The sequence below is a fragment of the Musca autumnalis genome, unplaced genomic scaffold (assembly GCF_047663935.1).
Source record: "Musca autumnalis isolate F117 unplaced genomic scaffold, ASM4766393v1 scaffold_5, whole genome shotgun sequence".
NCBI classification, from domain to species: domain Eukaryota; kingdom Metazoa; phylum Arthropoda; class Insecta; order Diptera; family Muscidae; genus Musca; species Musca autumnalis.
Window position 1 is genome coordinate 88,490,471 of NW_027412088.1, and position 27,854 is coordinate 88,518,324.

Consider the following 27,854-nt stretch of genomic DNA (forward strand, 5'->3'; position numbering starts at 1 on the left):
CTTTTGTTTTTGAAATCAAAGAAGCACATGTTTATTAGGGCTTTAATTTTTTCAAATTTAACAAAGTATCACATATATTAAGAAATATTGTATCGCTTCTATAAGAGGTGTTATAGTGTGCGGCACGTTGTTCGGACTTGGAAAAGGTTACATATCATTGATATGAAGAAGTCTTTAAGGGAAATAGTTCTTTCCTCAATGATATATTTTTTCCTCAAAAAATAGATATCCCTATTATACATCGAAAATAGAAATAAATATATAAAGTATCGTATGGAATTTGACACTAACATTACAGCCCAGTTCAGTCAGCTGGGTGTTGCGCCTACCTTATATTGTTCTACCATGATTGACACTGGGAATGCCAGGGCTGGAGTCTTGTTCTATGAAATGAAAACTTTTATAAAGAAGACAACTGTCAAATGAAAAAAATATAAAGGAAAAATTTTTCATTTCAAATTTTCATAGAACAAGAATCCAGAATCTGTGAAACAGAGCCATTTTCCTGTTTCGCCACTTTTATAAAGGAGAAAACTGTCAAATGAAAAAAATATAAAGGAAATATTTTTCATTTCACATTTTCATAGAAACAAAATTGAGCCCCAGGTCTGTGAAACAGAGCCATTTTCCTTTTTCGCCGGCCATAGAAAAACTAATTTATGAGGAGCTTGACAGGATGATTGCGAAGTGGATTATAGAAGAATCTACGAGTGGCTGGTCATATATATATATATATATATATATATATATATATATATACAGTTGCGTTCAAAATAATAGGAGCGCCCATACAAAAAAAGAAAATTGTCAAAAAATATGGTTAAACTTACCCATTTTGGTTTATTTTGAATTTGTTTAACATTGTTGACATCCCAACAGTTAATTCATCAGCAGAAATGTGGCAATCTGTTTTAAATTATTTACTGTTTACACCAACATTATAAATCGTGTTTAAAGTTTTTGTTCAAAAAAATAGGAGTGTGGAAGAAAAAGGACGATAAAAATAGTTTTAGTTGAGCTTAGGATCAAAATTGTCAATATTTTAGTTAACAGTAGTAAATCCAATAGATTTTATGAGATTTGAATGCTGTTTGAAAACAAAAGTCCTTTGGAGGTAGCCAAGAAACAGGCGATTGTCCTTGCAGAAATTGTTTCCATAAATTGAGCACTTATTGGGCAACTCAATGGATTTTGTAGACAAAAGCTTTAACGATTAGATTTGTTTGATGCTATGGATGTTATCTCTAACAATATATAATGATTGGTATCCCATAAATTTGTGTATTTCGATCCTTGAGCCAAGTTTAAGGACAGTTTACATTAGCCCTTAAGGCAAGGATCGTCCAAAAAATCGTATCTATAAGGAATTTATTGCCCTAACCAAATAATATTTAAAAGTCCTTAGGATGCTAACCTTGTATATGCAATCAGCTTCGCTTCTATTCAAAAAATGTTTAAAACGTGAACGGTTGAAATGTACTTTGAACCATTTAGTGATAGGCAGGCTGGGATTGCACTAAGGTTGGTATACGCCGTAATATATTTTTCAATATAAACTTACGTTTTTCACTCAAAAATACTTCATTTAGGTTATTTGCATTAGAAAACTGTTTATTATACGATGCAAAACCTAATAAAAATATTCTTAGGCCAACTTCAAAAGTTTGTCTTTAAAGTTTCCTTCTCAACAAAGCGTTTTGAAAAATGTCTCATATGTGCCAATCATCCAATTATTCAAAAATGAACCATATAATGAATTCTGCGTGCAGTTACGATGCTAAGGACCTCAAAACATCACTTGATTGAGAAATTAATGCCTTATAGATTCGCTTTTTTTAACCGATCCTTACGTAAAGAGGTAACGGAAACCGGCTTTAACTTGGCTCAAGGATCAAAATACACAAATTTCTGGGATACTGATCATTATATATTGTTCGAGATAACAGTCAGAGCATCAAAAAACTCTAATCACTAAAGTTCTGTCTACAAAATCCATTGAGTTACCCAATAAGTGCTCAATTTATGGAACAAATCGCTGCAAGGACAATCACCTGTTTTTAGGCTACCTCCAAAAGAACTTTTGTTTTCCAACAGCCATCAAATCTCATAAAATCTATTGGATTCACTACTGTCAACTAAAATATAGACACTTTTGATCTTAAACTCAACTAAAAATATTTTTATTGTCCTTTTTCTTCCGCACTCCTATTTTTTTGAACAACAAATTTGAAGGCGATTTATAATGTTGGTGTAAACAGTAAATAATTTAAAACAGATTACCACATTTCTGCTGATGAATTAACTGTTGGGATGTCAACAATGTTAAACAAATTCAAAATAAACCAAAATGGGTAAGTTTAACCATGTTTATTCGACCATTCCCTTGGTGTGAATGAGCACTCCTATTATTTTGAACACAGCTGTATATATGGTATTAAACAAAAAACCGGGTAAAAACCGTATCTGCCTTGATAGAAGAAAACTCAATTCCTTGACAATTGGTGATGCCTATCCGCTCCCTTATATTGGTGGGATACTTTGCCGCCTTCCTAAGGCCGAGAATATGAGCATGCCTCCGCCACTTTGTTCTGTGCGAGGAGTTGTACGAGGCTCCTTCGTAAGAAAAAAATCTTTCGTTGTATCCTACATAAATAATTCTAGGCGGATTGGAAGTACGATCGTTCCGAGGAGTAAACATAGACTCGAAGCACCACCTTGTTGCAGTAAAGGTACGTACACAATTAAACGTAGCAAACAGAGTACGAACAGACACAACACGGAAGTTGGACATCGGTAAACTGCAATTACAACAAGTAGTCACTGCATGCATATTCCACTCAACTAGACCAATTGCTTTATCAAAGCATTCCCCGTGCCGACAAAATTTGTCAGCACAGTGGCAAAGAATTGCCCACTCCATGCAAACAGGCGGAAATTCATATTTGGTTACCAGATATCCCCACCAAGGCACCCATGGTATGAACAGGAGTGTCGTACTGCTACCGATGAGAAAAATGCTGCATATAAGCCTGCTCCACAATCAGTAGCAATGCGTAGCGCACGAGATAGGTATCGGGAGAAAAGGAGAGAAGAGAAACGTCTTTTCCGCAGGAAAAAGGGAGGAGTGGAAAAGCTGAAGCGGAAAAACTCGAAATGTACAGGAGCCAGAATGAAGTCCGAAAATTCGACCAAAGAGAGAAACATCAAACTGATGGCTTTGGAACAGGCAAATCCTCCTTTAGAGATCAGCAATATAATTTGGCAACTGATATAGATAGTGTACTCAGGATACGGAAAGAATATTTCTCCAAACTGTTGGTATTCAATAGTAGCGAAGACGAAGAAGATACCGAAGATCCATAATAAGGCAGCAGGAGCCGATGGATTACCATCCGAACTCTGATAAGGTGTATGTATCAGCTAGTTAGCACCACTTTGCACGAAGAACACGTACCTGATGATTAGAACCTAGCAGACTGTGTTCCATCAACAAGAAAGGATGTAAGACTGTATGCTCTAACTCTCGGGGCATACGTCTGCTCCCTATTGCATATAAAATAGTTTTAGGGATATTGTGCTAACGAAATAGTTGTTTCAACGAAATAATTAGGCAATATCAATGCTGCTTTCTTTTTCTTTTCCGCTTCACTCCGTGAGGAGCGTAGGACTTCTACCTTATTTGTAGAGGGTTCTAAAACACTGTCTGACCACGAAGAGCTCCCACCCATACACGTAGAACTTGGCGCAGTTGCGGAAGAATTTGCCATATGTTTGTGAATAGAGGTGGCGATTGTCGTGTTCATAGCACTAGGAAACACGTGTCGTGTTTTCTAGTGCCACGAACACGAAAATTGCCTACCTCTACCTGTGATCTCCTGGGAGATTAAAATTTCGGTTCTTTCTTCCTTGTTTTTGGTGACAAAATTCGTCAGGAGCACAAGGAAGAGCACGAACGAACGTAAATTTATGGAAGCCTGTGGGCGCCACCGTTGACCTTTATGAGCTCATCCGCTACCATCCCTACTGCCTTGTCCGCCATAACAACGAAGATATTTGTAGTTCCTAATCCCCAAGTACTTTTGGTAGTGCTGCAGGTATTTCTTCCAAGCAGCGAGTTTGGGTTATACCGCCCATGATCGGTCGCTAGAGCCTCGTTTGCGCGAACAGAAGACACCAAAGTCTCAAGTAGACGAGTGAATGAGGTTGGAGTTTGAAGAGGATTGGCTATGTGAACAAATATATTAATCGTATTCGCATCACTCTTCCGATTGTCCTGCTTAAGACCTGGCAAATCCATCATTGAACACATATTTTCATTGTGGCAAATCCTAGAAAAGACCCAAAAGGGCAGATCGACACATTATATTTTTTTGTGGAGTAGACAGCCCCCTACATTCAAAGGAATTCCAAGCCATGTCTAAATTTGGTATTTCCGCAGAGCTCATTCGGCTTTGTAAAACGACTTTAACTTATAGCCGGTCCTCAGTTAATATAGGAAACAACCTCTCCGAACAGTTCAGTACCAAAAGAAGTTTCAGACAAGGAGACGGTCTTTCGTGTGATGTATTCAACATCCTGCAGGAAAAGGTTATACGAGATGCAAAAGTCAAAAGAAATGCCACAATATATACCGACATCTATATGTTACTTGCTTATGCTGACGATATTAACATCATGGATCGACAGTAAAAAAGTATCAGTCGGCTTTGCCGACAGAGTTATACCCTCAGCCTATGTGAATTGAAAGTTTTCAGAATTTTGTGGCTTTTTTGGACATTTGAACTTGCTGACAAAAATGTAGATTAGGATTAAAGTTCAAAAGTGTTGTGGAGGAGGTACCTGAAGGAATGCATCGGCGTAGTCCATTTTGGAAGTGGATCTTATTTTGGGAATCATATCTTTTCGATAGATATCGCGCCCACCAGTCATTTCAGTGGGTCATCGTATAACGTTTGGACTAGTATGCCAGGAAGCATGGACGTGTCCACGGAAAACATAATATCGCTTTAAACAGGACCATAAAGAACAGCATCGGTATACATTTACAAAGGATCTTCGGACAGACCCTAAACTGTACATAGACACAAATGTTGAACTTTTGAGGGCGAGGTACCCTAAGGAGAAGATCGATATGGGCCATTTTAGAAGTTAAACTAAATCTGGACGGAATATTAGGAGATCAAAAGTTTAAGCCAAATTTGTTGCCCCGTTCAAGAGATATCGTGCATAACACTTAAGTGAAATTTTTTAGATATTGGGGGGAAGTACCGGAAGTTGTGGACCGGTATTGTCCATCTTCGAACTGAAACTAAGTTTGAACAAAATATGAAGAAGGCCAATTTTTGGACAAAACGGTTGATCAGTTCGAGAGTTATTGTGCTCTTCACCCACTATATATGGTGCCATAGGGTTTTTTACACCTTTCGGTCTGTTTTCTCAAGACTTGCCCTTGAAAAGCCTTTACCGTCGTAATTGGGGCAGCGAATGTAAGTTGCTTTAATAAAAATCAAGTGATTCGAGATCAGGGTTTAAAGTGAACATATCCGAAATTTTGTGTGGGTGGTACCCGAAGGAGTTGACCTATTGACTCCATATTCGAACCTGATGTATATCTGGTAGATGTATTGGAATGTGTAAAGCACTGCCGACCAAGAAGATGGCACACAAAATTCTCCATATTGGCAACTTTTGACAGTGTGTTAGTAAGGTTGTAAGCACGCATGCTGCAAAACAAAAACAAATCATAACATTTGCTCTCTTGTGTGTGCTCTTTCGTTGCGTTCGGGTCGTGTGTGTGAATTACTGAAAAACTTCGTAACTTCAACAATACCAAAGAACGGCTTTGGTGTAAAGTATGGACCAAATCGGTCACTCTCTTCAAAACTTACTGTGCGCACAATTTTTCGAACATTGTTGAACTTTTTTGGGGAAGATACCGGATGGAGTGGACCGATATAGATTATCTTCGAATTTAAACTAAATTTGGACAAAATTTTATGAAGGCCAAATTTTGAACCGAATCGGCAAATCCGTCCGAGGTGGGAGTTTTTTTTTTGTACCGTCGTATGGGAGGCAGTGAATACATGTGGCTAGAATAAAAATCGAAGCGATGCGAGAGTAGGTCATAAACTTAACTTTTCTGAAATATTGTGTAGGATGTACCCGAAGTAGTGGATTTTTGAGTTCATATTGGAACCTCATCTGGTACAAATTTCACGATGTGCAAAGTATGGAACAAATCAGTTACTGCCTTCAAGTATTATAATGCGCACAAATTTTCGGAACACACACACGGTGTCATAGGGGTTTTTTGAAACTTTCATGCTATTTTTCTCAGGCTGTATGGACTTGGCCCTGATGAAGATTGTACCATCGTATTGGGGCGGTGAACACAAGTTGTTGCAACACAAATCAAAGCGATTCGAGAGGTCCTAAACTTAACTATTCCGAAATTTTGTGTGGGAGGTACCCGAACGAGTGGACCGATTGAGTCCATATTGGAACCTCATCTATGTCTGCGTTTTACGATGTACAAAGTATAGATCAAATCGGTCACTCCCTTTAAGAGTAATCGTGCGCACAAAGCTTCCGAACATTTTCGAACTTTTGTGGGGGTGGTACCGAAAGGACTGAATCGATATAACCTATCTTCGAACTTAAACTAAGTTTGGACAAAATATTACAAAAGCCAAATTTTGGACCGAATCGGCTGGTCCGTTCGAGAGTTATCGTGCGCTCCAGCCAGCCAGACAGACAGACGGACGGACATGGCTAAAACAACTCCAAGTTGTCTGAAACGGATTTCATTCAAACGTACTCGTACTGGATAACAGATGCTACTTTGGCCTAAGTAAGCAGTTTAAAAACAAAGCCAAACAAAAATAACACTTTCAAAATCACTGATACTACACGTGCTAATATGTGGTTCCGAGGCATGGGTACTGCGGAAGTAGATAAGGCATTCTTCCAAAGATCTTCGGGACAATCTACGTTGACGGTGTATATCGTCGTATGAACCACGAGCTGTATCGGCTATACAACGACATCAGCATAGTTTTTTGCGGATTTTATCTGGTGTTGGCCAGTCTTTTGACTACAACGCCAGTCAGCATAGTTGAACGTATCGAGACACAGCGATTGCGTTGGCTAGGCCATGTCGTAATAATGAGCTATGATAATAATTGCTCCACAAACATCCCAGAAGGGACAAGGGAGACTTCTCTCATATCACTGAGTGCACCCCGATTCGTATTAGCTCAATGATATTATGGGACCTATTTTTTATCGCCGAATCCGAACGGCAGGTCCCAAGACACCACTTGTAGAGAATTTTTACATGGCTAAGATACTCAGGAAATGTCGCCAAACATTACGCTGAGGAGTATTTTGCGGGCATTCAGTGTGCAAGGTGTCACCCAATGAGCAATGATGAACCCGCTAAAAAGGCATATAAAGACGAGATCGAAAAACATGGTATTCCAAATTGGAGAAATAAAGCAACAAATAGAGAGCAATGGAAATATTTTCTTAGTTCGGCTTATCGGACAAATGTTCTGTAGATTATCTCGGTTGAGATTATCGAATACTTCCTGGAAAGTGCCTAATGTCTGTAAATAGCTTTTTTGGAGGATACTATATTTTACAGATATAAAATCAATGTCCAGTAAAACTACAGTAAAAACCACTGTCTATACATCTATACTATGTGCAAATCCATTAAAACGAACATCAGATAAACACGTTGGTAACAACAAAAACTTGATAATACTTAAGGTTTAATCAAAATAATGTTTTTTTAGAACTCACACGGATACAGGCCAATAAGCGTTAAATCGATGGAGTCAAATGCATGACGACAAACGCTTTGGTAATGTTATTATTGACGGTATTGTAATTAACTTAATTCTGTTATTCCCCTCTCTTTTCAGAAAAAACATTATTATTTATTTTTTTAGTAGCAACCAATTTGTTTCTTATTGAAACCGGTATTTCATTGCGTTCTAAACCATAGAGGAGGAGATAAGTTATGTAGGTAACACCGTAACCTTCACGAGAACGGACAGTAGTTGTTGTTTTCGGTTATCACTTCATGATTTCATTTGCAATGGAACGCTTGCGCCAATGTTTCAAAAATCACGTTTCAATAACAAATGTTATTGTTATTGGAAAATAGAAAAAGAGAACTGTTTGTTTTGCTCTCTTCTTTGTTAGTACACAAAATCTCCGCACCAAACAAATTCTAATCGTTACTTCCGCTAACAACTAGGCGATAACATCTGCAGCTGTTGTTTCAATGAAAACTGGAAGTATGAACGTCTAGCATATAGAGTTATGGGTCATGCCACTGCTACAGATACAAACAATCATAAAGATACAAAGTTGGTATTCAGCTGGCCAAATGGAACACATGTACAGTAGAGAGTCTTACTAATTGTTTGGTGGTAATGTTTTTTGTTTCGAATTACAGTTCCCAGTAATATGCAGCTACCTTAGATTTGTGAAGATATTCTAAGAAAATAATAAAAAATAAATAAAATAACAAAAGATTTTCGAACTCTCTGCAAAGTAAACACAACGGATGCCCTTAGTGTACGACGCACAGTTGTTCAGAAATCGATTTGCATGCCCAAAACCCCCATTTTTTTGTCACCGGTTGTTATTTTCTGTATGGGATTCGATAGTAAACATAAAACATAAACATAAAAGCAAAACATTAGATCAAAATATTGGAAGGTGTGGGCGTGGCGTGCTCCTAAAGAAACAGCTATTTCTCAAAAACTATAACTGACATTATTAGCTACGTTCCAAAAAGTTTTTACACATTTTGCACATTTTTGCCCAAAATGCGTTCCCGTACACCAAAAAAGTTGCAAAATGTTCACTTCTCTTTGAACAAAAATGGCGCTTAATAGCTTTCTCTTTAGAAACTTTTTACACGACAAATTTGGGCGAGCAAAATGTGCAACATGTTTGCCGGCTTCGGATTGGCTGATACATCGACTTTGACATTTGCTTCAGTTTTTATGACGTTTCTGCCATTTTTCCGTTCCCGTACATTTTGGAAAAATGTGTATGTGGAACTCATTTTCAACAGTTTGCTCTTTTGACACTTTCATCATTAAAAAAGTACTGGAACGAAGCAATTGTGTTCGTTGTTCTTTTGTTAGGTAGGTAGGATTGTTGCCTTTAACCCCCAGTTTTTGTAACATTTTTTATTCTTCTCACACGAATTGTCAAATTTTGTAGATCGATTTACTCACTTTAGCGCAAATGTAGAGCGCTGATTTTTAAATGAGGAATCCTTAAAGATATATGGAACGGGTATACGAAAAATTAGATGTGTATGTCATCTGGGGTCTGAGCTATGAATGCCTAAATTATTACGAATATAGACGAACGAACAAAAATAAGTTACAAAAACTGGGGGTAAGAGTAGTTTTAATAAATTATTGTAGCGTTTACACGACGTCAGGTATTTTATTTTTTCCTTAGGTACTACATTTTAGTGAAATTCCCAGTTTATTGGACAAGAACTTTTAGGAAACAGTTTGGAACAAAGTCCGTTTTCACAGAATGATGTCCGAGAGTATCCTCTTTCAGTCCATATATACTTTGGTACACGTCACGCTCCGTTCGTTTAACACTTGTTTAAATTTTTTGAAATTACATGGGTAAAATGTGTATTTATACCCTACACCACCTTGTGGTAAGCGGTATAATGTCTTAGTGCATTAGTCTGTAACATGCAAAAGGAAACGAGATATACTCATAGTTCCCCAGCAAAAATGCTCATTACAAATTGGCCTACTTTCTCATTATTTTAACACGGGCATGTCATAGGGAGTAAGTACTTATCTTTGTGCACTTAAAAGTAAATAAATAAGTACTTAAATAAGTAGTTACGACTTGAAGTAACCAGGGAGTAGCTACTTATTTATCTACTTTTTTAGTGCCCAAAAAATAAGAACTTACTCCCTATGACATGCCCGTGTTAAAATAATGAGAAAGTAGGCCAATTTGTAATGAGTATTTTTGCTGGGTCCTTTTAGGGAATCACTTTCTGAGTCGATTTATGCATGTCCGTCTTTTCTTCTGTCTGTCCGTCTGTCTGTTCATGTATTTTTGTAAACAAAGTACAGGTTGCATTTATTGTCCGATTCACATGAAAACTTTGGAAGATAGTTTTTTTGGCCAAAGGATGAACGCTATTTATTTTGGTAAAAATCGGTTCAGATTTAGATAAAGCCCCCATATATATCTTCGCCCGATTTAAGGCATTTGGTGCACGAAAGACGCTATATATGTCCGATTTCAATAAAATTTGGAATGTGCGACGAAATTAAGCCTAGTATAGAAATGGGTTCAGATTTGGATATAGCTCCCATATATATTATCGGCCGATTTTAGGTATTTGATGCACGAAACGCGCTATAAATGTGCGATTTCAATAAAATTTGGAATGTTTGCAATTTTTGCAAATTATATCGAAATCGGTTCAGATTTGGATATAGCTCCCATATATATATTAGGCAGATTTGAGGTATTTGATGCACGAAACACGCTATATATGTCCAATTTTGATGAAATTTGGACTATGTGACGGAATTTGGTCTACAAACAAATGTGAAAAATTATATCGAAATCTGTTCTGATTTGGATTTAGCTCCCATATATATTTTACATATTCCCAGTGGTGTAGGGTATTATATAGTCGGCACCGCCCGACTTTCATCCTTTCCTTACCGGTTTTTCCATACCGTTTTCCATATACATAATTTATAGTTTTTTTTCACACAAATGTATTTTTTTAATATATAAGTTTTTAAAAGAGTTATAAAAGCTTTTTAAAAACCCAAGGAGTATTTTTTCAATTTTGGAAAAAACTTAATTTTTTTTTTAAAAAATGTTGAAAAAATTTTTTTTTTTTCCGAAGAAATTTTTATTTTCATTTTTTTGTATTTTTATGGTTCGTTTATTGGGGTTTGACCTTATTTAAACTTTTAAACCTTGACCTTATTTAAATGGTAAATGGATTTGAGCGAACGGCTAGAGCTGCAATCCTGAAATTTGGAATAAGGATTACAGTTGGGTTGTGGGATTGAGGAAGTTTTGCAAATTGATACTTGTGGGTTCGAAAAGTACTAAATGGTACTCAATTTTGTACAATTTGGATTTGGTCGAACGGATAGAGCTAGAATCTTGAAATTTGGAATTAAATTACTGTTGGAGTGTACGATTGAGGAAGTGTTAGAAATTCGACTTTAATGGTACGAAAAGTACAAAATTGGGTACAATTTGGATTTGGGTTAACGGATAGAGCAGGAATCCTGAGATATGGAATTAACATTAATGTTAAAGTGTGGAGTGGAAAAGTACTAAATGGTACTAAATTTGGTACAAGTTGGATTTGTGTGAACGTATTGCGCTGAAATCCTGAAAACTGGGATTAAGATTACTGTGGAAGTGAAGGATTCGTACTTATGTTTACGAAAATTACTAAATGGCACTAAATTTGGTACAATTTGGATTTGGGTGAACGGGTAGCGCTCGAAATGTGGAATTAGGTAGACTTGTGGGTACAAAGAGTATTAAATTGTACTATGTTTGGTACAATTTGGTATTGGACGAACGGATAGATCTGGATTCCTGAGATTTGGAATTAAAATTACTGTTATTATTTGGTAATAATGTCAGATTTAAAAAATATAATTGTTCCACAAACATCCCAGACGGGACAGGGGAGACTTCTCTCATATCAATGAGTGCACCCCGATTCATATTAGCTCAATGATATGGGACCTACTGTTTATCGCCGAGTCCGAACGGCGTGTCTTACGACACCACTTTATAGAGAAGTTTTACATGGCTGAAATACTCAGTATTTTGCCACCGTTGAAAATTTTGATGTTGCCAGGCCGGGGAATCGAACCCACGACCTTCTGCGTGCATGGCGGGGTTGTATACCATTGCACCACGGTGGTACCCAATACCAAAATACGTACCAAAAATATACGAAAAGTACTAAATGGTACGGGATTTAGTATAATTTGTTATTGTGTAAAGGGAATTTTGAAATATTAGGAGGAGGTTGCTGAAGTTCGTACTTATGTATTTATATATAAAGTACAAAATAGTACAAGTATTGGTTTGGGGAACAGATAGAACTGGAAATGGGAATAGCGGCTGGTATATAGAGTTGATATAAGGAGGTAATTGTGTGAAGGTTATACCCAGATGTACGAAAAGATCTAAATTTGGTACTATTTTAGTATTGCATAAACGATATTATTAGGAGTGTTTTGAAATACGTACAAATTCTGAAATTTGGTATGAAGGTCGCTGTGGGCTGAAATTGTATTGGAAATACCAACTATAAAGCTACGAAAAGTACTAAATAGTACTAAAATTGGTCTTGGGTGTAGGAATAAAGCTAGAATTAATGTTCGAAAAGTTCTAAAGAGTAATATACAATTAGTGTTTTAGATGTACTAAATAATACTAAATAATACTAATACATTGGGGCACAGATATTGGATGAACTTGTAAATCCAGTGTTCTGTAATTCGTTATGACGATCACTGTTGGGACTAGATCAGAATGGTTATGAAAATTATGATTACACATGTAATGCCATAGGTGTTTGGCGAAAAAGTAGGGCTAAAGATGTAAAATTTGAGATGAGGTCCTGGGTTTGGTCTTGCATTGTACCAATGGTTTTATGTGAACGCGGTTTCTATCTTTCCAAAAAAATTATTAGGGACGTTTTAGTAAGTGTATTTGGAAAGGTAGACCTAGGCGACAATTTTTTACAAGAAGGTTTTTACATCTTGAGGATAGAAAGCGCTTAATAAAAACATCTCAAAAAATGTGTACAACAAATATTTCAGTGTTCACCATTTCCATACTACATTTTGTTTATTTGTTTTGTATATCCTTTCCGCATACAAAGTAGCGGGAACTTTGCTAGTTTCTGATAAAAGAATAAACGAGTAAAGGCCTGCGTACATAAGCTGCCTTGCCTTCCTGCTTCATTTTTGACATAACAAAAATAAAAGAATAAAGAAGGCCGAGCAAATTTCGAACTGGGTTGCCCTTTTCTTTTTTATTCTTTTATCAGAAACAAGCACGGCAAGCAGGTGAGGCAGCTTATGTACCCAGGCCTTAAGGGCAACATACATATATCGAATTTTTCTTTATTTTTTATCAGAAATGGCGCCCAACTTTACTGAAACGTGGGATGTGTTTTCGGCTTTACTGTGAATGAGTTCACCTCGAAACAAGGTGTCATTTGAAACAAATATCATATTCACTAACAATATAATAAAATAAATAAATATAATAATAATTATTCGCTATAGACTCTAAAATAGGCAACTTCTCATTCCTTTTAATAACTAAATTTAACATAAATAAAGATATGTTTACCAAGGGGTAAGGCAGGGAAGACTATATGTTTTTCAACAAGAAACTTTTTATACCCAAGTGACAATTGCTCGCTCAAATAGATACGTGCGCAAAGAAACACTCTGATCGAGAATTTCTTTGGAACTACCTAAAGTCGAGCAACTTCACTTGCAAACAAAACCAAATCTTTCCCACTGCTATGCGTTCGTCGATTCGCAACGAAAAAACACAACTAATTTGTTGGTATTGCATACTACAGCAATAAATAACATTTCGACGGTGCCCGGTCTCACAATTAAGAGTGTTGGCGTTTTTTTTTCACTAATAAATTAAAATTGTTTTAATAAAATATTAAAACAACGACTATGGGATTAAGCCTGACTATTTTGAAAAACAAAATACAAGTCCTCATCCCAAATAAAAAAACGCCAACACTCTTAATAAATAAAGATATTTCATAAATTTCCAAATAAAATACCGTAAATTATATATAAATAACTTTGAAATTTCGACTTACAATATATAAAAATATTTATCAGCATCCTTGGGCTTAATATCCTTTGCATTCTCTATGTTATAGGATTTTTGATTTATATTCAAATCATCCCTCAATCCACTCGATGATCCCAGGGTGCTATTACGAGATTCATGATGATAACCCATTGTCATTGGCGCTGAAGATGATGTATGTGAATTATTGGCATCTCTGGTAGCTGTTTGTCCAGACCAAAAGTAGCGGAATGTGTCCATGGCGGTGTGAAGGCTAAAACTGTAATAAAAACGAATAAACGTTACAATTCAATTATTGTAAAATAACAAAAATTCTTCTTTGTTTCAAAAAATATTTGTTATTGTTGTTCTTGCTATCGTTGTTGTTGTACAAATAACACCTAGATAATGCGTAAATTAATCAAGTATTCTTGGCACAAAAGTATATTAACCTCAGCCAAGGTCAAGGTTGATATTTCATTCATTCTTTGTAACGAACTGATAAAGCTCGATTCAGACAACAGAGTCACTCAGTGGTCGGAGAGTCATCAACAGTAACCGGTTGTAAAAAAAATGTTTATGTTTATATTTTTGTTTTCTTTATCAAAAGAAGATGAAATTGGAAGAGCAGAAAAAAACAATAACAATTTATAAACCTTGTGAACTTCTTAATTTACAGTAAAACATAGAGTTCTTATCTTAGAAGATTTACAATGTTATTGGAAATCTAAACACCAGACAAGACCGACCGGCATATAGCGCAGCAGATTTCTGTAGACTCTTTCTGAAAGAGAGGGTATTTCTATAGACCCTTTCTGAAAGAAAGGGTGCCCCTAGAGACACTTTCTGAAAGAAAGGATGCTCCTAGAGACATTTTCTGAAAGAAAGGATGCTCCTACTATAGACCTTTCTGAAAGAAAGGATGCTTCTATATAGACCCTTTCTTAAAGAAAATGTGATTCTATAGACCCTTTCCGAAAGAAAGGGTGCTTCTATAGACCTTTTCTGAAAAAAGTGTGCTTTTATAGAACATTTCTGAAATGCTTCTATAGACCTTTTCTGAAATGATTCTATAGACCCTTTCTGAAAGAAGGGGCGCTTCTATAGACATTTTCTGAATGAAAGGGTGCTTCTATAGACCCTTTTTTCAGAACCTTTTTAGACCTTTTCTGAAAGAAAGGGTGCTTCCAAAGACCCTTTCTGAAAGAAGGTGCGCTTCTATAGTCCCTTTCTGAATGAAAGGGTGCTTCTATAGACCCTCTCTGAAAGAAATGGTGCTTCTATAGACCTTTTCTGAAAGAAAGGGTGCTTCTATAGACCTTTTCTGAAAGAAAGGGTGCTTCTATAGACCCTTTCTGAAAAAAGGGTGCTTCTATAGACCTTTTCTGAAAAAAGGGTGCCTTTCTGAAATGCTTCTTTAGACCCTTTCTGAAAGAAAGGGTGCCTTTCTGAAATGCTTCTATAGACCCTTTCTGAAAGAAAGGGTGCTTCTATAGACCCTTTCTGAAAGAAAGGGTGCTTCTATAGACCCTTTCTGAAAGAAAGGGTGCTTCTATAGACCCTTTCTGAAAGAAAGGGTGCTTCTATAGACCCTTTCTGAAAGAAAGGGTGCTTCTATAGACCCTTTCTGAAAGAAAGGGTGCTTCTATAGACCCTTTCTGAAAGAAAGGGTGCTTCTATAGACCCTTTCTGAAATGCTTCTATAGACACTTTCTGAAAGAAAGGATGCTGCTACAGACCCTTTCTGAAAAAAGAGTGCTTTATAGACCCTTTCTGAAATGCTTCTATAGACCTTTTCTGAAATGCTTCTATAGACCCTTTCTGAAATGCTTCTATAGACCTTTTCTGAAATGCTTCTATAGACCCTTTCTGAAAAAAGGGCGCTTCTATAGTCCCTTTCTGAAAGAAAGGGTGCTTCTATAGACCTTTTCTGAAAGAAAGGGTGCTTCCAAAGACCCTTTCTGAGTGAAAGGGTGCTTCTATAGACCCTCTCTGAAAGAAATGGTGCTTCTATAGACCTTTTCTGAAAGAAATGGTGCTTCTATAGACCCTTTCTAAAAGAAAGGGTGCTTCTATAGACCTTTTCTGAAAAAAGTGTGCCTTTCTGAAATGCTTCTATAGACCCTTTCATTTCAGAAAGGGTGCCTTTCTGAAATGCTTCTAAAGACCCTTTCTGAAATGCTTCTATAGACCCTTTCTGAAAGAAGGGGCGCTTCTGAAAGAAAGGGTGCTTCTATAGACCCTTTCTGAAATGATGATTTCTGAAAGCAAAAAGGCGCGCTTCTATAGACCCTTTCTAAAATGCTTCTATAGATGCTTTTTGAAAGAAAAAAGGCGCGCTTCTATAGACCCTTTCTGAAAGAAAGAGTGTTTCTATATACCCATTCTGAAAGAGAGGGTGCTTTTATAGACCCTATCTGAACGAAAGGGTGCTTATATAGACCCTTTCTAAAGGAAAGGGTGCTTCTGAATGCACTTTCTGAACGCAAGGGTCCTTATATAGACCCTTTCTGAAGGAAAGGGTGCTTCTGTAGACCCTTACTGAAGGAAAGGGTACTTCCATAGGCCCTTTATGAAAGAAAGGGTGCTTCTATAGACCCTTTTTAAAAGAAAGGGTGTTTCTATAGACCTTTTCTGAAAGAAAGGGTGCTCCTAGATACACTTTCTGAAAGAAAAGATGCTCCTAGAGACATTTTCTGAAAGAAAGGATGCTCCTATAGGCCCTTTCTGAAAGAAAGGGTTCTGTAAAAAGGGCCACAGGAGTACCTTCGGAAAATTTGTAAAACCTTCAAAACTTTTTTTGTTAATGCGTAATGTCCATTCCACTAAATTGGGCCATTTTGAGTTTAAAAGTTTGTATGAAATGCGGTATTGGCTAACAAAAACCGGTTATTTAAACACAATCTGGGACATTCTATTTTCGTTACATCCTTGTATACATACAACGATGGAGATACAACAAATTATTAACAAATTTGCTGTTTAACAAATTGATTTGTACACAACTGTCACACCCTTCATTTTCAATACGTAAATATTTTATCGCAACAATAGCTTTGTTCCAGTACTTTTCTAATGGCAAAAGTAGTAAAAGAGCAAACTGTCAAAATTGCCCTCAGAGCAGATATATTTTCAAAAAGTATGGGAACGAAAAAACTGTGAAAAATATTTAAATGTGTCATATAAAAAATGGCAGACGTCATGCAAAAACATAACAAAGATAAATTTTTAAGAATTTGTTTTATTTTAATTGTTTAACATGAAAGGACACTTGCAAATTAACTACAGGAACCAACACCGATTTTACGCATTCCTCTGATCGCTTATACAGCTGTATGTAGTACGAAATTTTAAGATTAAAATCTCTCCAGGCAAGAGATCGAAATTTAGTGTTAAATCATCAATGGCCTCAGAAACGACTAATTTTCAGCAAAACCCAATGTTTGCAAACGGCATTCTGCTGGTCAAGCTTTTCCTTTTTTATTTAAAATAAAAAAAAAATATTTTTATGAAAACCTGCGTTTCTTTGCTAAATGTATGATGATGTTCATCTGATTTATATAATGCAATTACATTGTGAAACAAAATATGAGGTATTTAAAGAAAATTTAAAATACATTTAACTTGATAATGACACATTTGGCTCTATAGCGAACACCATGTTGCGTTTCCTTGCAAACAGACATTCCAGTCGGTACGAGATGGAACAACGATAGGTTCTTCTACAATTCCTGAATTTACATCACCATCTTGCACACGTCAAAGATCATACGAGATTTAAAAACTTCTTACAATATTGCTCTATAGGAAGCGTCTACACAGGACATATCTCTAGGCCATTAGAAGCGACATTTCTGCTGAAAGTTAAGAATAAGTCTGGACAACATTTCGGATCTTGCTGTTGCAAAAGCAAATGACAGTGGTACTTCAGATACACATTTTCCTAAAATGTCCAAACCTCGAAGGGTCACGTTAATGATTACGTATTTTTGTATTTCACGTATCGATATTAATGTACGCTAGTTTTAGACCCGGCTTGTGGATGCTGCAGTTGTGGAAGATTTCGTATTATAAAACATTCGCCACAAAACTTTTTAAAGTTGAAAAACCTTGATTGAATTGAATTGAAAAAAACTGTTAATTAATGACAAATTCCTGCGAGTTTTAATACGTAACACCGCGGATTGTAGTTATCACTGCATCTGTAATTGCCTTGAAGTGTTATTTCGTTGTTAAATACAGAATTTGATTATTTTGTAGTCAAATTATTTCTCCAATTATTATTTTTTCCTCTCAACAAATGTCAAATATATTGTTTGACGAATTTACAACTTTCTACACACCCAAATTTGTGTAGTAGAAAATAGTAGAAGAGAAAGCCATTCCGAGCCATTTTTGTTTAAAGAGAATAGAACATTTTGCCAATTTTTGTAGTACGGGAACGCATTTTATCAAAAAATTTTAAAAATAGTACTACATAGTACTATTTTGCAGGTTCTGGAACACAGCTATTATCAACAACAACAAGTCAAGTGTTTGTATATGACTCAAAAAAGTACTTCTCGCGGTCTACAAACATTCATACGTACATGTCTGCTGCGTCCAGATTAAAAATTATCAAAATTCTTGGACATTTTTGTTTACATTGAACATGTGGTTATTATTAAATTAAATGGCTATTCAATAAAACGCAATCGAAGATTCCTCAGTGTCTGAGGTCTCCAAGGTATCTACAGTACTAAAACTGACTTTGGTATCACAATAAAGTTCAGACGACTTACCACCATGACATTAACTGATATTCGATCTGCAGTTAAAATAGTAAAGGACATATCCGAACAGTTCAGTGGAAAACTTTTAGCAACCAGAAATTAAATCGTGCGATATTATTAGAATTTTGCTGAAATTTAATGCATGCGGACCCACCCGATTTTCTTTGCCGATGACAACACCCACCTTTCTACACGATAGGCAGAACCTAAGAACAGCAAAAAACAACCATTTTCCACGAATACGTTTTCACCATTGTAGCGGCAATACGAGTATATGGCGGAATGCCTACTCCGAACTCTTTTGGTCCGTGCCGGGATAAAAAGAAACAGCGGTAATGGTCATGGGTGCATCTGTTTTACCCGTCTCCAGGACTATTGCTATAGGTGTTACTTTGATTGTTACTGCGCCAGATTATCTCCCAGCGTGTCTCCAACTTTGTCATTAGATTCATCTTCGTTGTCAGAATACGATACACCCTCGCAGTCTCCCCAATTCTTCAGCACGCCGGAAATTCATCATTCCTGCAATTCAGTAGCAACGGTCTCCGCAACAAAAACAGCTAAATTGTAGACTTTATGAGTCGGTGAAGCATCATGATCGCCGGGATCCAAGAAACAAAGCTCACCGTCACCTATAGGTAGATTGCAAGGGCTTCGCGGATGGATCGTACAAGAGGCGGAAAAGGAAGACGTGCCTTGCGCATACACCAGTATGTCCAATACAGATCTATTGCGAGCAAATTATTAGCTTCACATTTTACACGGTGAACGAAAACGCACCTAAAAGAATAAGAGGAGATTGCAACAGCTCGCCAGACATCACCATCTTGGCACCTCATCTGATAAATGCAGTGTCCCGGCACCCTGTAAATTCGCTTGGCTCAGACCACATTCCTATCATTGTCACGGATAACAGAAACCCCGACTTTAAAACCTCTGATCAACGTACTTTTCTGAACCATGGGAAATCGGATCACCGATTCAGAGAACCCAGATTCTCGGCTAGAAAATTGCTGGGAATATTTTCCGGGACATCAACCCAGCTGCAACCACTTGCTATATACCAAAATTAAACAAGATTTTCAAGCGAATTTCGGCAAACTTAAGGCCTTGGTAAATAAAAGACATGGCATTATTAAGGCATCGACACATAAGAGGCATGGCATCCTTACTTAAGTCATATCTGGTAAATGACTAAAGACGAAGCTCGACCTAATTCAAATGTGATTCTGAAATCTTTATTAGGTCGAACTTGGTCTTTAGTCATTTACCAGATATGACTTAAGAAAGAATGCCATGCTTCTTATGTGTCGAGGCCTTTACTTAAGAATAAAGAACGGCCGAGTCAAACCCGATCTATGTTGCCCTTTGCCTTTTTAGTCTTATACCTCAACTTAAGCAAGAATGCCAGCCGCTTATGCACCGAGACCGTTACTCTTGGAGTCTACAGGCCAGGGTACATAAGCTGCCTCGCCTGCTTGCCTTGCTTTCCTGCTTCATTACTGACATAATAAAAATAAATGATTAAAGAAGGCCGAGCAAATTTCGAACTGTGCTGCCCTTTACTTCTTTATTCTTTTATCAGAAGCAAGCAAAGCATGAAGGCGAGGCAGATTGTATACCTAACCCTTAAATGAAATACACCGCTTTTTCACGCTCAGTTTCATGTTAAAGCCTAAAGGCCTGCGTACATATGCTGCCATGCTTGCTTCTGATAAAAGAATAAAAAAGAAAAGGGCTACCCAGTTCGAAATTTTGTCGGCCTTCTTTATTCTTTTATTTGTATTATGTCAGAAATTAAGCAGGAAAGCAAGGCAATCAGGCGGGGCAGCTTATGTACCCAGGCCTTAAAGGCCAAGTACTACCTAATTCAAAAGAATTAGGTAGTACTTGGCCTTTAATCTTTTACATGAAACTGAGCGTTTTAAAAACGGTGTATTTCATTCTGTTAACACCTTAAGGCCTGGATACATGAGCTGCCTCGCCTGATTGCCTTGCTTTCCTGCTTCATTTCTGACATAACAAAAAATAAAAGAATAAAGAAGGCCGAGCAACTTTCGAACTGGGTTGCCCTTTTCTTTTTTATTCTTTTATCAGAAGCAAGCAAGGCAAGTAGGCAAGGCAGCTTATGTACCTAGGCCTTTACAAGCTCGTTGCCTGGATTCATTGCCTTGTTTCATTTCTGACATAATAAAAATAAAAGAATAAAGAAGGCCGAGCCAATTTCGAACTAGATTGCCCCTTTCTCCTTTATTCTTTTATTTTTATTATGTCAAAAATGAAGCAAGGCAATGAAGCCAGGCAACGAGGCAGCACCCAGGCCTTTAAGGTCTGCGTACATAAGCTGCTCTGCCTGAAGGCCTGCGTACATAAGCCGCTCGGCTTTCTTGCTTAATTCATTTCTGGTAAAAGACCAAAGACCAAGTTCGACCTAATTGAAATGTGGTTCTGACATTTCTTTATTTCTTTACCAGAAATGAATTAAGCAAGAAAGCCGAGCGGCTTATGTACGCAGGCCTTGATTGACTTGCTTTCCTGCTTCATTTTTGACATAATAAAAATAAAAGAATAAAGAAGGCCGAGGAAATTTCGAACTGGGTTGCCCTTTTCTTTTTTATTCTTTTATCAGAAGTAAGCAAGGTAAGCAGGCAAGGCAGCTATGTACGCAGGCCTTTTTATTTTCTATTATTTTATTAGTATTTCAATTGCAAATTCACATTTTTAAAGTTTTTTAACCTTTAATTGTGTACAAATTGTTGAGTAAACGAACACACCTTTTGTTAGGAAGTGTTAGTTAAAGAAATAAATCCTTATAGAGGAGGATAAACCAGGAAAACCTCTAATGTAAACCTCCTACAATATTTCTAAGCCTTTCTCCTATTGTACAGTTCCGTAGTTTAAGCGATTATGAATTCAACTAATTGTTCATGCGATATCCTATAACTTATACCAAGCCAATCCATATGTTTCGCAAATAATTTATAATCGGTTATTGGACTCTATTTCACATTTCTTACTTTTTCACTTCCTTAAAACTTGAAACAAAAAACAATAAGTGAGTAATTGAAATAATTTCGCTTAAAAATGTTTATAATGTACTGAGAATTTGTTTAATAACTTTCGAACTGGGTTGCCCTTTTCTTTTTTATTCTTTTATCAGAAGCAAGCAAGGCAAGTAGGCAAGGCAGCTTATGTACCTAGGCCTTTACAAGCTCGTTGCCTGGATTCATTGCCTTGTTTCATTTCTGACATAATAAAAATAAAAGAATAAAGAAGGCCGAGCCAATTTCGAACTAGATTGCCCCTTTCTCCTTTATTCTTTTATTTTTATTATGTCAAAAATGAAGCAAGGCAATGAAGCCAGGCAACGAGGCAGCACCCAGGCCTTTAAGGTCTGCGTACATAAGCTGCTCTGCCTGAAGGCCTGCGTACATAAGCCGCTCGGCTTTCTTGCTTAATTCATTTCTGGTAAAAGACCAAAGACCAAGTTCGACCTAATTGAAATGTGGTTCTGACATTTCTTTATTTCTTTACCAGAAATGAATTAAGCAAGAAAGCCGAGCGGCTTATGTACGCAGGCCTTGATTGACTTGCTTTCCTGCTTCATTTTTGACATAATAAAAATAAAAGAATAAAGAAGGCCGAGGAAATTTCGAACTGGGTTGCCCTTTTCTTTTTTATTCTTTTATCAGAAGTAAGCAAGGTAAGCAGGCAAGGCAGCTATGTACGCAGGCCTTTTTATTTTCTATTATTTTATTAGTATTTCAATTGCAAATTCACATTTTTAAAGTTTTTTAACCTTTAATTGTGTACAAATTGTTGAGTAAACGAACACACCTTTTGTTAGGAAGTGTTAGTTAAAGAAATAAATCCTTATAGAGGAGGATAAACCAGGAAAACCTCTAATGTAAACCTCCTACAATATTTCTAAGCCTTTCTCCTATTGTACAGTTCCGTAGTTTAAGCGATTATGAATTCAACTAATTGTTCATGCGATATCCTATAACTTATACCAAGCCAATCCATATGTTTCGCAAATAATTTATAATCGGTTATTGGACTCTATTTCACATTTCTTACTTTTTCACTTCCTTAAAACTTGAAACAAAAAACAATAAGTGAGTAATTGAAATAATTTCGCTTAAAAATGTTTATAATGTACTGAGAATTTGTTTAATAAACTTGAAAAAATTTACGTTTTTCTTTGTCACAATCAATAATACACTTCAATACTAGACTATACCGGTATAGACGTATCGCCTGCCGCCGCCACCTTATCTTGCAAAATAAAGTTCAAATAGATCAGTGACTTGAAAATTGGAGGCCTGCTGTCGCTACTGTGGCCACACAAAAACGAGAATAGATATTAGAGCAAATTTCTATAGCAATTGAAGTGTATACAGCAGAAAAACAAAATAATTGAAATAGTGCAAATTTTTTAAAGCCGGTTTCAATGACTTCTGGTAAATAAATACAAAACTAAAAACAACAAACAAAATAAATTGACTAATAATTAAAGACAATTTTACAAATTAAGCATAACTGCCGTCACAATACACAACGGACAGAACGTGCCTAAAGTTGGTCCGTGCTTTGCCGATATGTTCACTACAGACAAATGCTTTGAAAAATACTATTTCATTTTGTATACAAAGAAGATAACAGGTACGTCTCCTTTTAAAAATCACTTGGTAGTATATTTATTTTTTATCGACAGTGTTATTTTGTATGTTATGTTCTAGAATTTGTTTATGAAAACAAATTTTATCTTGCAGCCTAGTAGTAAATATATGTATATTTTATACAACAACAAGAGCATTTGAACAAATATTTGTTTTTGATTTCTAATTTAGCCTACCAATAAAATTAGATTTTTTGTTTACTTCCAAAATTTATTATATGCGTCGCTTTAATGTATTATTTTTTTATTATTAACTTTGTTTTCTATTCGATTTTGCAAAAAATAACAAAAAAAACTTATTTCAATGTTTCTTTTCAATTTATAAACACAAAGCAATTGCTCAGTAACACTCCACTCTCTTTGTAGTCTCTGATCAAACTGATTTGTTTTGTTTCGCTGCTTGTTCAACAAAATACAAGGTGTCACTCTTCTTCTTTCATGCCGTTGTCGTTGTATTAATGCAATTCAAAGATACTCTCACAGCAGGAGGCTACACACTGCTATACATATTCAGATACATATGGTAAGTAACCCAGTAGAAAGATTCGTCAAGACGGACCATTGATGAATAAAGACTAACCCCCATTATTATAAATCTTCTTTTGTTATAGTTCGGATTTACCGAACAGATTTATAGCGTTCCGGTAACTTAAAGTAAGAAGTGATAATTGAATTTCAAGGAGGAGCTTCTTAACATTAACTTTCAATGTAAAATTTATATTTTTTGTGCCTCCAAATTGGTTTATTTTTCGTTTTGAAATCCATCAGATAGTAAAAGAACAAATATAATAATATCCCTAAGACTTTATTTTCTTATAGTACGTTTGCATTGTACTGGATTTAAAAACCTAGTGGAATTAAATGATCAATTTCATACCCCGTTCGCACTTAACCTGATTTAATAATCCTACTGGGTTTCAAATGTCAATTTCATGGCGCAAACGTCAAATAAATCCTCATAAAGAAGATTATCCCTGCAAAAAGCTCTAGTGCAAACGCCGTTTCACTGCATTTACGTGAAATAAATCCAATGGATTTAAGTTGTCATCTTCATACAAGGGCTGTTCGATAACTTTCTGGCCTAACAATGTTTTCCTAAGTAGTCTCCAACTTGTTTACACCTTTTCATGCGCTGAAACCAATTGTTGAATCACTTTTTCCACTCCGATTGAGACACCTCCAAAACATGGTTTTTGAACGCTTTTACAGAATCTTCTGACTACGAAAATCGTTGACCACCCCTTTTGTTCTTGATATGCTGGAATCAAATGAAGTCATTGGATCTCGATGTGTAAGGGCTATGTAGGTCTCTACGATAACTTTCCAGCAATAATTACTCAGCAAGTTCCAGCAACATCTCTCAGTGAATTTTACTCTATCAAGCAAGAAAAATTGCAGAACGTTATCGAAAAACATTTTGTACGAACTTGCAAGAAAGTCAGCTGTTTCCGAAAATAGTTTTTGTTTCTTTTGATATTTTAAACCAAATGGAACAAAAACATAAATTTTAAAATTACATTTTACTTATTTAAAGCAGTAATCCTATCCACATCGCTTCAGAATCTAAAAAAAAATACACAAGTACACAAAAATACAACCATGTATATAAAACACAACCATGTATTAGTAGATTTAAGAAATCATGTGCAGAGAAAAGATATTGAATAAAGAGACGCCATTCGTTTGGTGAAACTTGAAAAGAGAACAATTGTGAAATTTTCTTTCTTATTTAACATTTCAAGTTGTTTACATTGAACAGCTAATTTAAAGTCAGCTGGCAAAAGATACAAAATTTTACGGGACAAATTTTTCCTAGCAAAAATTTGCAAGTTCTCAGTCAAAAAACCGTCAAAAAGTCTCTCTCAAATCGCACTATTTTCCTGGACAATTTTTTATCGAACAGCATTCAGTAAAAATTTCTACGAATTTGTAAACATTTTTGGGTTATCGTACAGACCTATTGTCGTGATGCACAATGATTCGTCTTCTCTTGTTCGTTTTCAGAATTTCTCAAGAGGCTTCAGTCAAACAGATTGTAGTGTACCACTCAGAAATAAACGTTCTACGTTCCTCAAGCAGTAATATAGCAACATGGTCAGTTAAGCCGATAAAACAGGCGACCATTTGCTTCGAAGTGCTTCTACCATGATCAAATTTTGTTTGCATTTGGCTCATCTTCAAAGACCGCCACGGTCGATTGTTGTTTTGTTTCGGGCTCATACGCAGAGATCCAACATTCCATGACGATCTTATAAACATCGTTTGAAGCACCGCGTTCGTATTTATTCACAATATCTTCGCACAAATAGACAAGATACTTTTTTTGAGCTATAGTCAAATTGTGCTGGATCTAACTCACCCCATTTTTGCGGCCAGGAGTTCATGCAATATCAAATCCTAGTTGGTGGACAAAACGGCGATTTTGCATTATTCATTCTCGCACGAAAATCGGAAGGTACAGTTCTATGGGGGCTATATCAAAACGTGAACCTATAGTGACAGATTCCTGGGGGAAAATTTTGTAGCACCAAAGAAGACCATATACCAAATTTCTGCCATTTTGTTAAGATAATGTAACTGAAATCTTCAAAATATCGAAAAAAGTTGGGTACCGTACCGTATGCGGGGCTATATCAACACGTGGACCCATACTGACAAATTTCTGGAGATAAAAGAAAAAAGGGCAAAGGTCAACTCAGTTCGAATTTGCCTCGGCCGTTTTTTGTTCTTTGACCACAAATGACAGACCAAGAAAGCGAAGCAAGCAAGAAAAATCTATTGAGGTTTGGCCTTTTTGGCCAAAGCTACGCATAAAAATTTAACGAAGAGCAGGGGCTCAATTCTTGTTCTGTGAAAATTTAATGAAATGAAAAATTTTATAAAGAAAATATTTTTCATTTCAATTTTTCCTAGAACAAGCATCCAGCCCCTGAATGATGTTTGCTCCAATACATCTCTTGCTCTGTTCCTTTACCCTGCGTTTACACATGACAGGACAGTTGAGTACATGTATTGATTGTCAAAAACATAAAACTTGTCTGTGTGACGTAGGTGTCCAGACAACTGCAAAAACAGTTGTAAAATTATGAATGAAAATCATCGATTTCTGTTTATTTTCATTTCAGATACATACATATTTTGTTTTTGTTCATGTTATTTTGTTTCCAACACATTTCAACTATTATCTCACACATTTTTACACAAAATTTGAAAAATTTGTTAACCCTGCCAGCAATTGGAAGTGAGTTTCGCACTCCCTCGCCTAAGAGGTCACTCCGGAGACACGCCGAGGAAGATCGTTGGTAAATTACACAAACAATTTCTATAGCCTTATTGTGATTATGTTTTATCGCGCATGCCGACACTTCGGAGTGACTTCCTGGGCGATTGTTTACATTTATTTAATGATTCAACACATTTTAACAAATATAGAACATTTTCTATCTGATGATTATATGAGGCGGTGGTGCAGTGGTAACAAGATCTATTTATCAGGTCACGTAAGTAGCACTACCACAAATCTTTTTTGGCCGAAAATTCTTCAATATGTCAAAATGTTTGTTTACGTCTTCATACAAAATATTCACAATAATAAAAAAATTGACAGATTGAAACCAATCAGCTGGTCGTTTTACGCCACCTTTTAATTTCTTCATGAGTGGTAAGCATACTCGCTTTGCACTCTGAAGGTCCGGGTTCGCTTCCCAAGTCAGGCAAACAAAACATAACATTTTTAAAATGACAAAATTAATGTAGGCGGAAATTGCAAAGAATAATTTCTCTAAAAGAGAAGAAAAATAATAAATTAAAAAAATAAATAAAAAAAAAATTAAATAAAAATAAATAGAAAAAAATATATTTTTTTAATTTCTGGAACTATCGCGGAAATGATCTTCTAGAAGTGTCGCTGGAGTGACTTTGTAACGAACCACCACACGCGGGCCCTACTTCCTCCGGAAGTGGCTACCTCCTTGCCCCGGCCGTGCTCAGTCTTGGGGCAGTTCTTTTCCTTCAGAAGTAGGCTCGGTTTCGTTATCATAAAAGTAAAATAAGGTAGCTCTTATAGAAGAAGGAATAGATATGGAAATGATAGTGGAAACTGGGAAAAGTTAAGTGAGAATAAAAGAAAACGATGATGATGCTACTTTAGATGCAGTGACAGATGTTATTCCACCGCTTCAGCATACCCACCCTACCGTGCTGAAATATATGTATGTTCTCAGCCCTAAAACACCTCTTTACTTAAACACCTTTACCTTTCGCAAATGAAAAAAGACCACTTAACAGTTCATAGTGTTTATATTTAAAACTCGAGTAAACAATAGCGAATATTAAAAGTAGATTTCATATAAAATTGAGAAATTATGTGATAAAAGTACAAAAGTGTATCCTTGCAAAGGATCGATGTATTGGTTATTATCTCTATATATATGAAATATGTGATTGATGTATGATTATTAATGTCAAGAGAAAATTGTATTATGAAGTTTAAGTGATGAGAGCTAAGT

At 36.2% G+C, this 27,854-nt stretch overlaps 1 protein-coding gene across 4 annotated transcripts in view; it reads right to left on the reverse strand.

Annotated features, from left to right (window-relative positions):
* LOC141405867 (uncharacterized) overlaps positions 1-23,736 on the reverse strand; it is a 37,726-nt gene extending 13,990 nt beyond the window's left edge. Inside the window, exons 1-2 of one of the 4 annotated variants that reach the window (XM_073990708.1) lie at positions 23,524-23,710; positions 13,922-14,173 (exon numbers count right to left, since the gene is read on the reverse strand). Coding sequence is in view for 2 of the 4 variants with exons in the window: in XM_073990707.1 (XP_073846808.1) it covers positions 13,922-14,154 (233 nt within the window). In the remaining 2 variants the exon portion in view is untranslated. Of the gene's footprint in view, positions 1-7,806; positions 8,400-13,921; positions 14,174-23,523 lie in introns of those variants that run through there. The other 3 variants (XM_073990707.1, XM_073990706.1, XM_073990709.1) reach the window with 3 other exon arrangements.
* Positions 23,737-27,854: the final 4,118 nt, after the last annotated feature.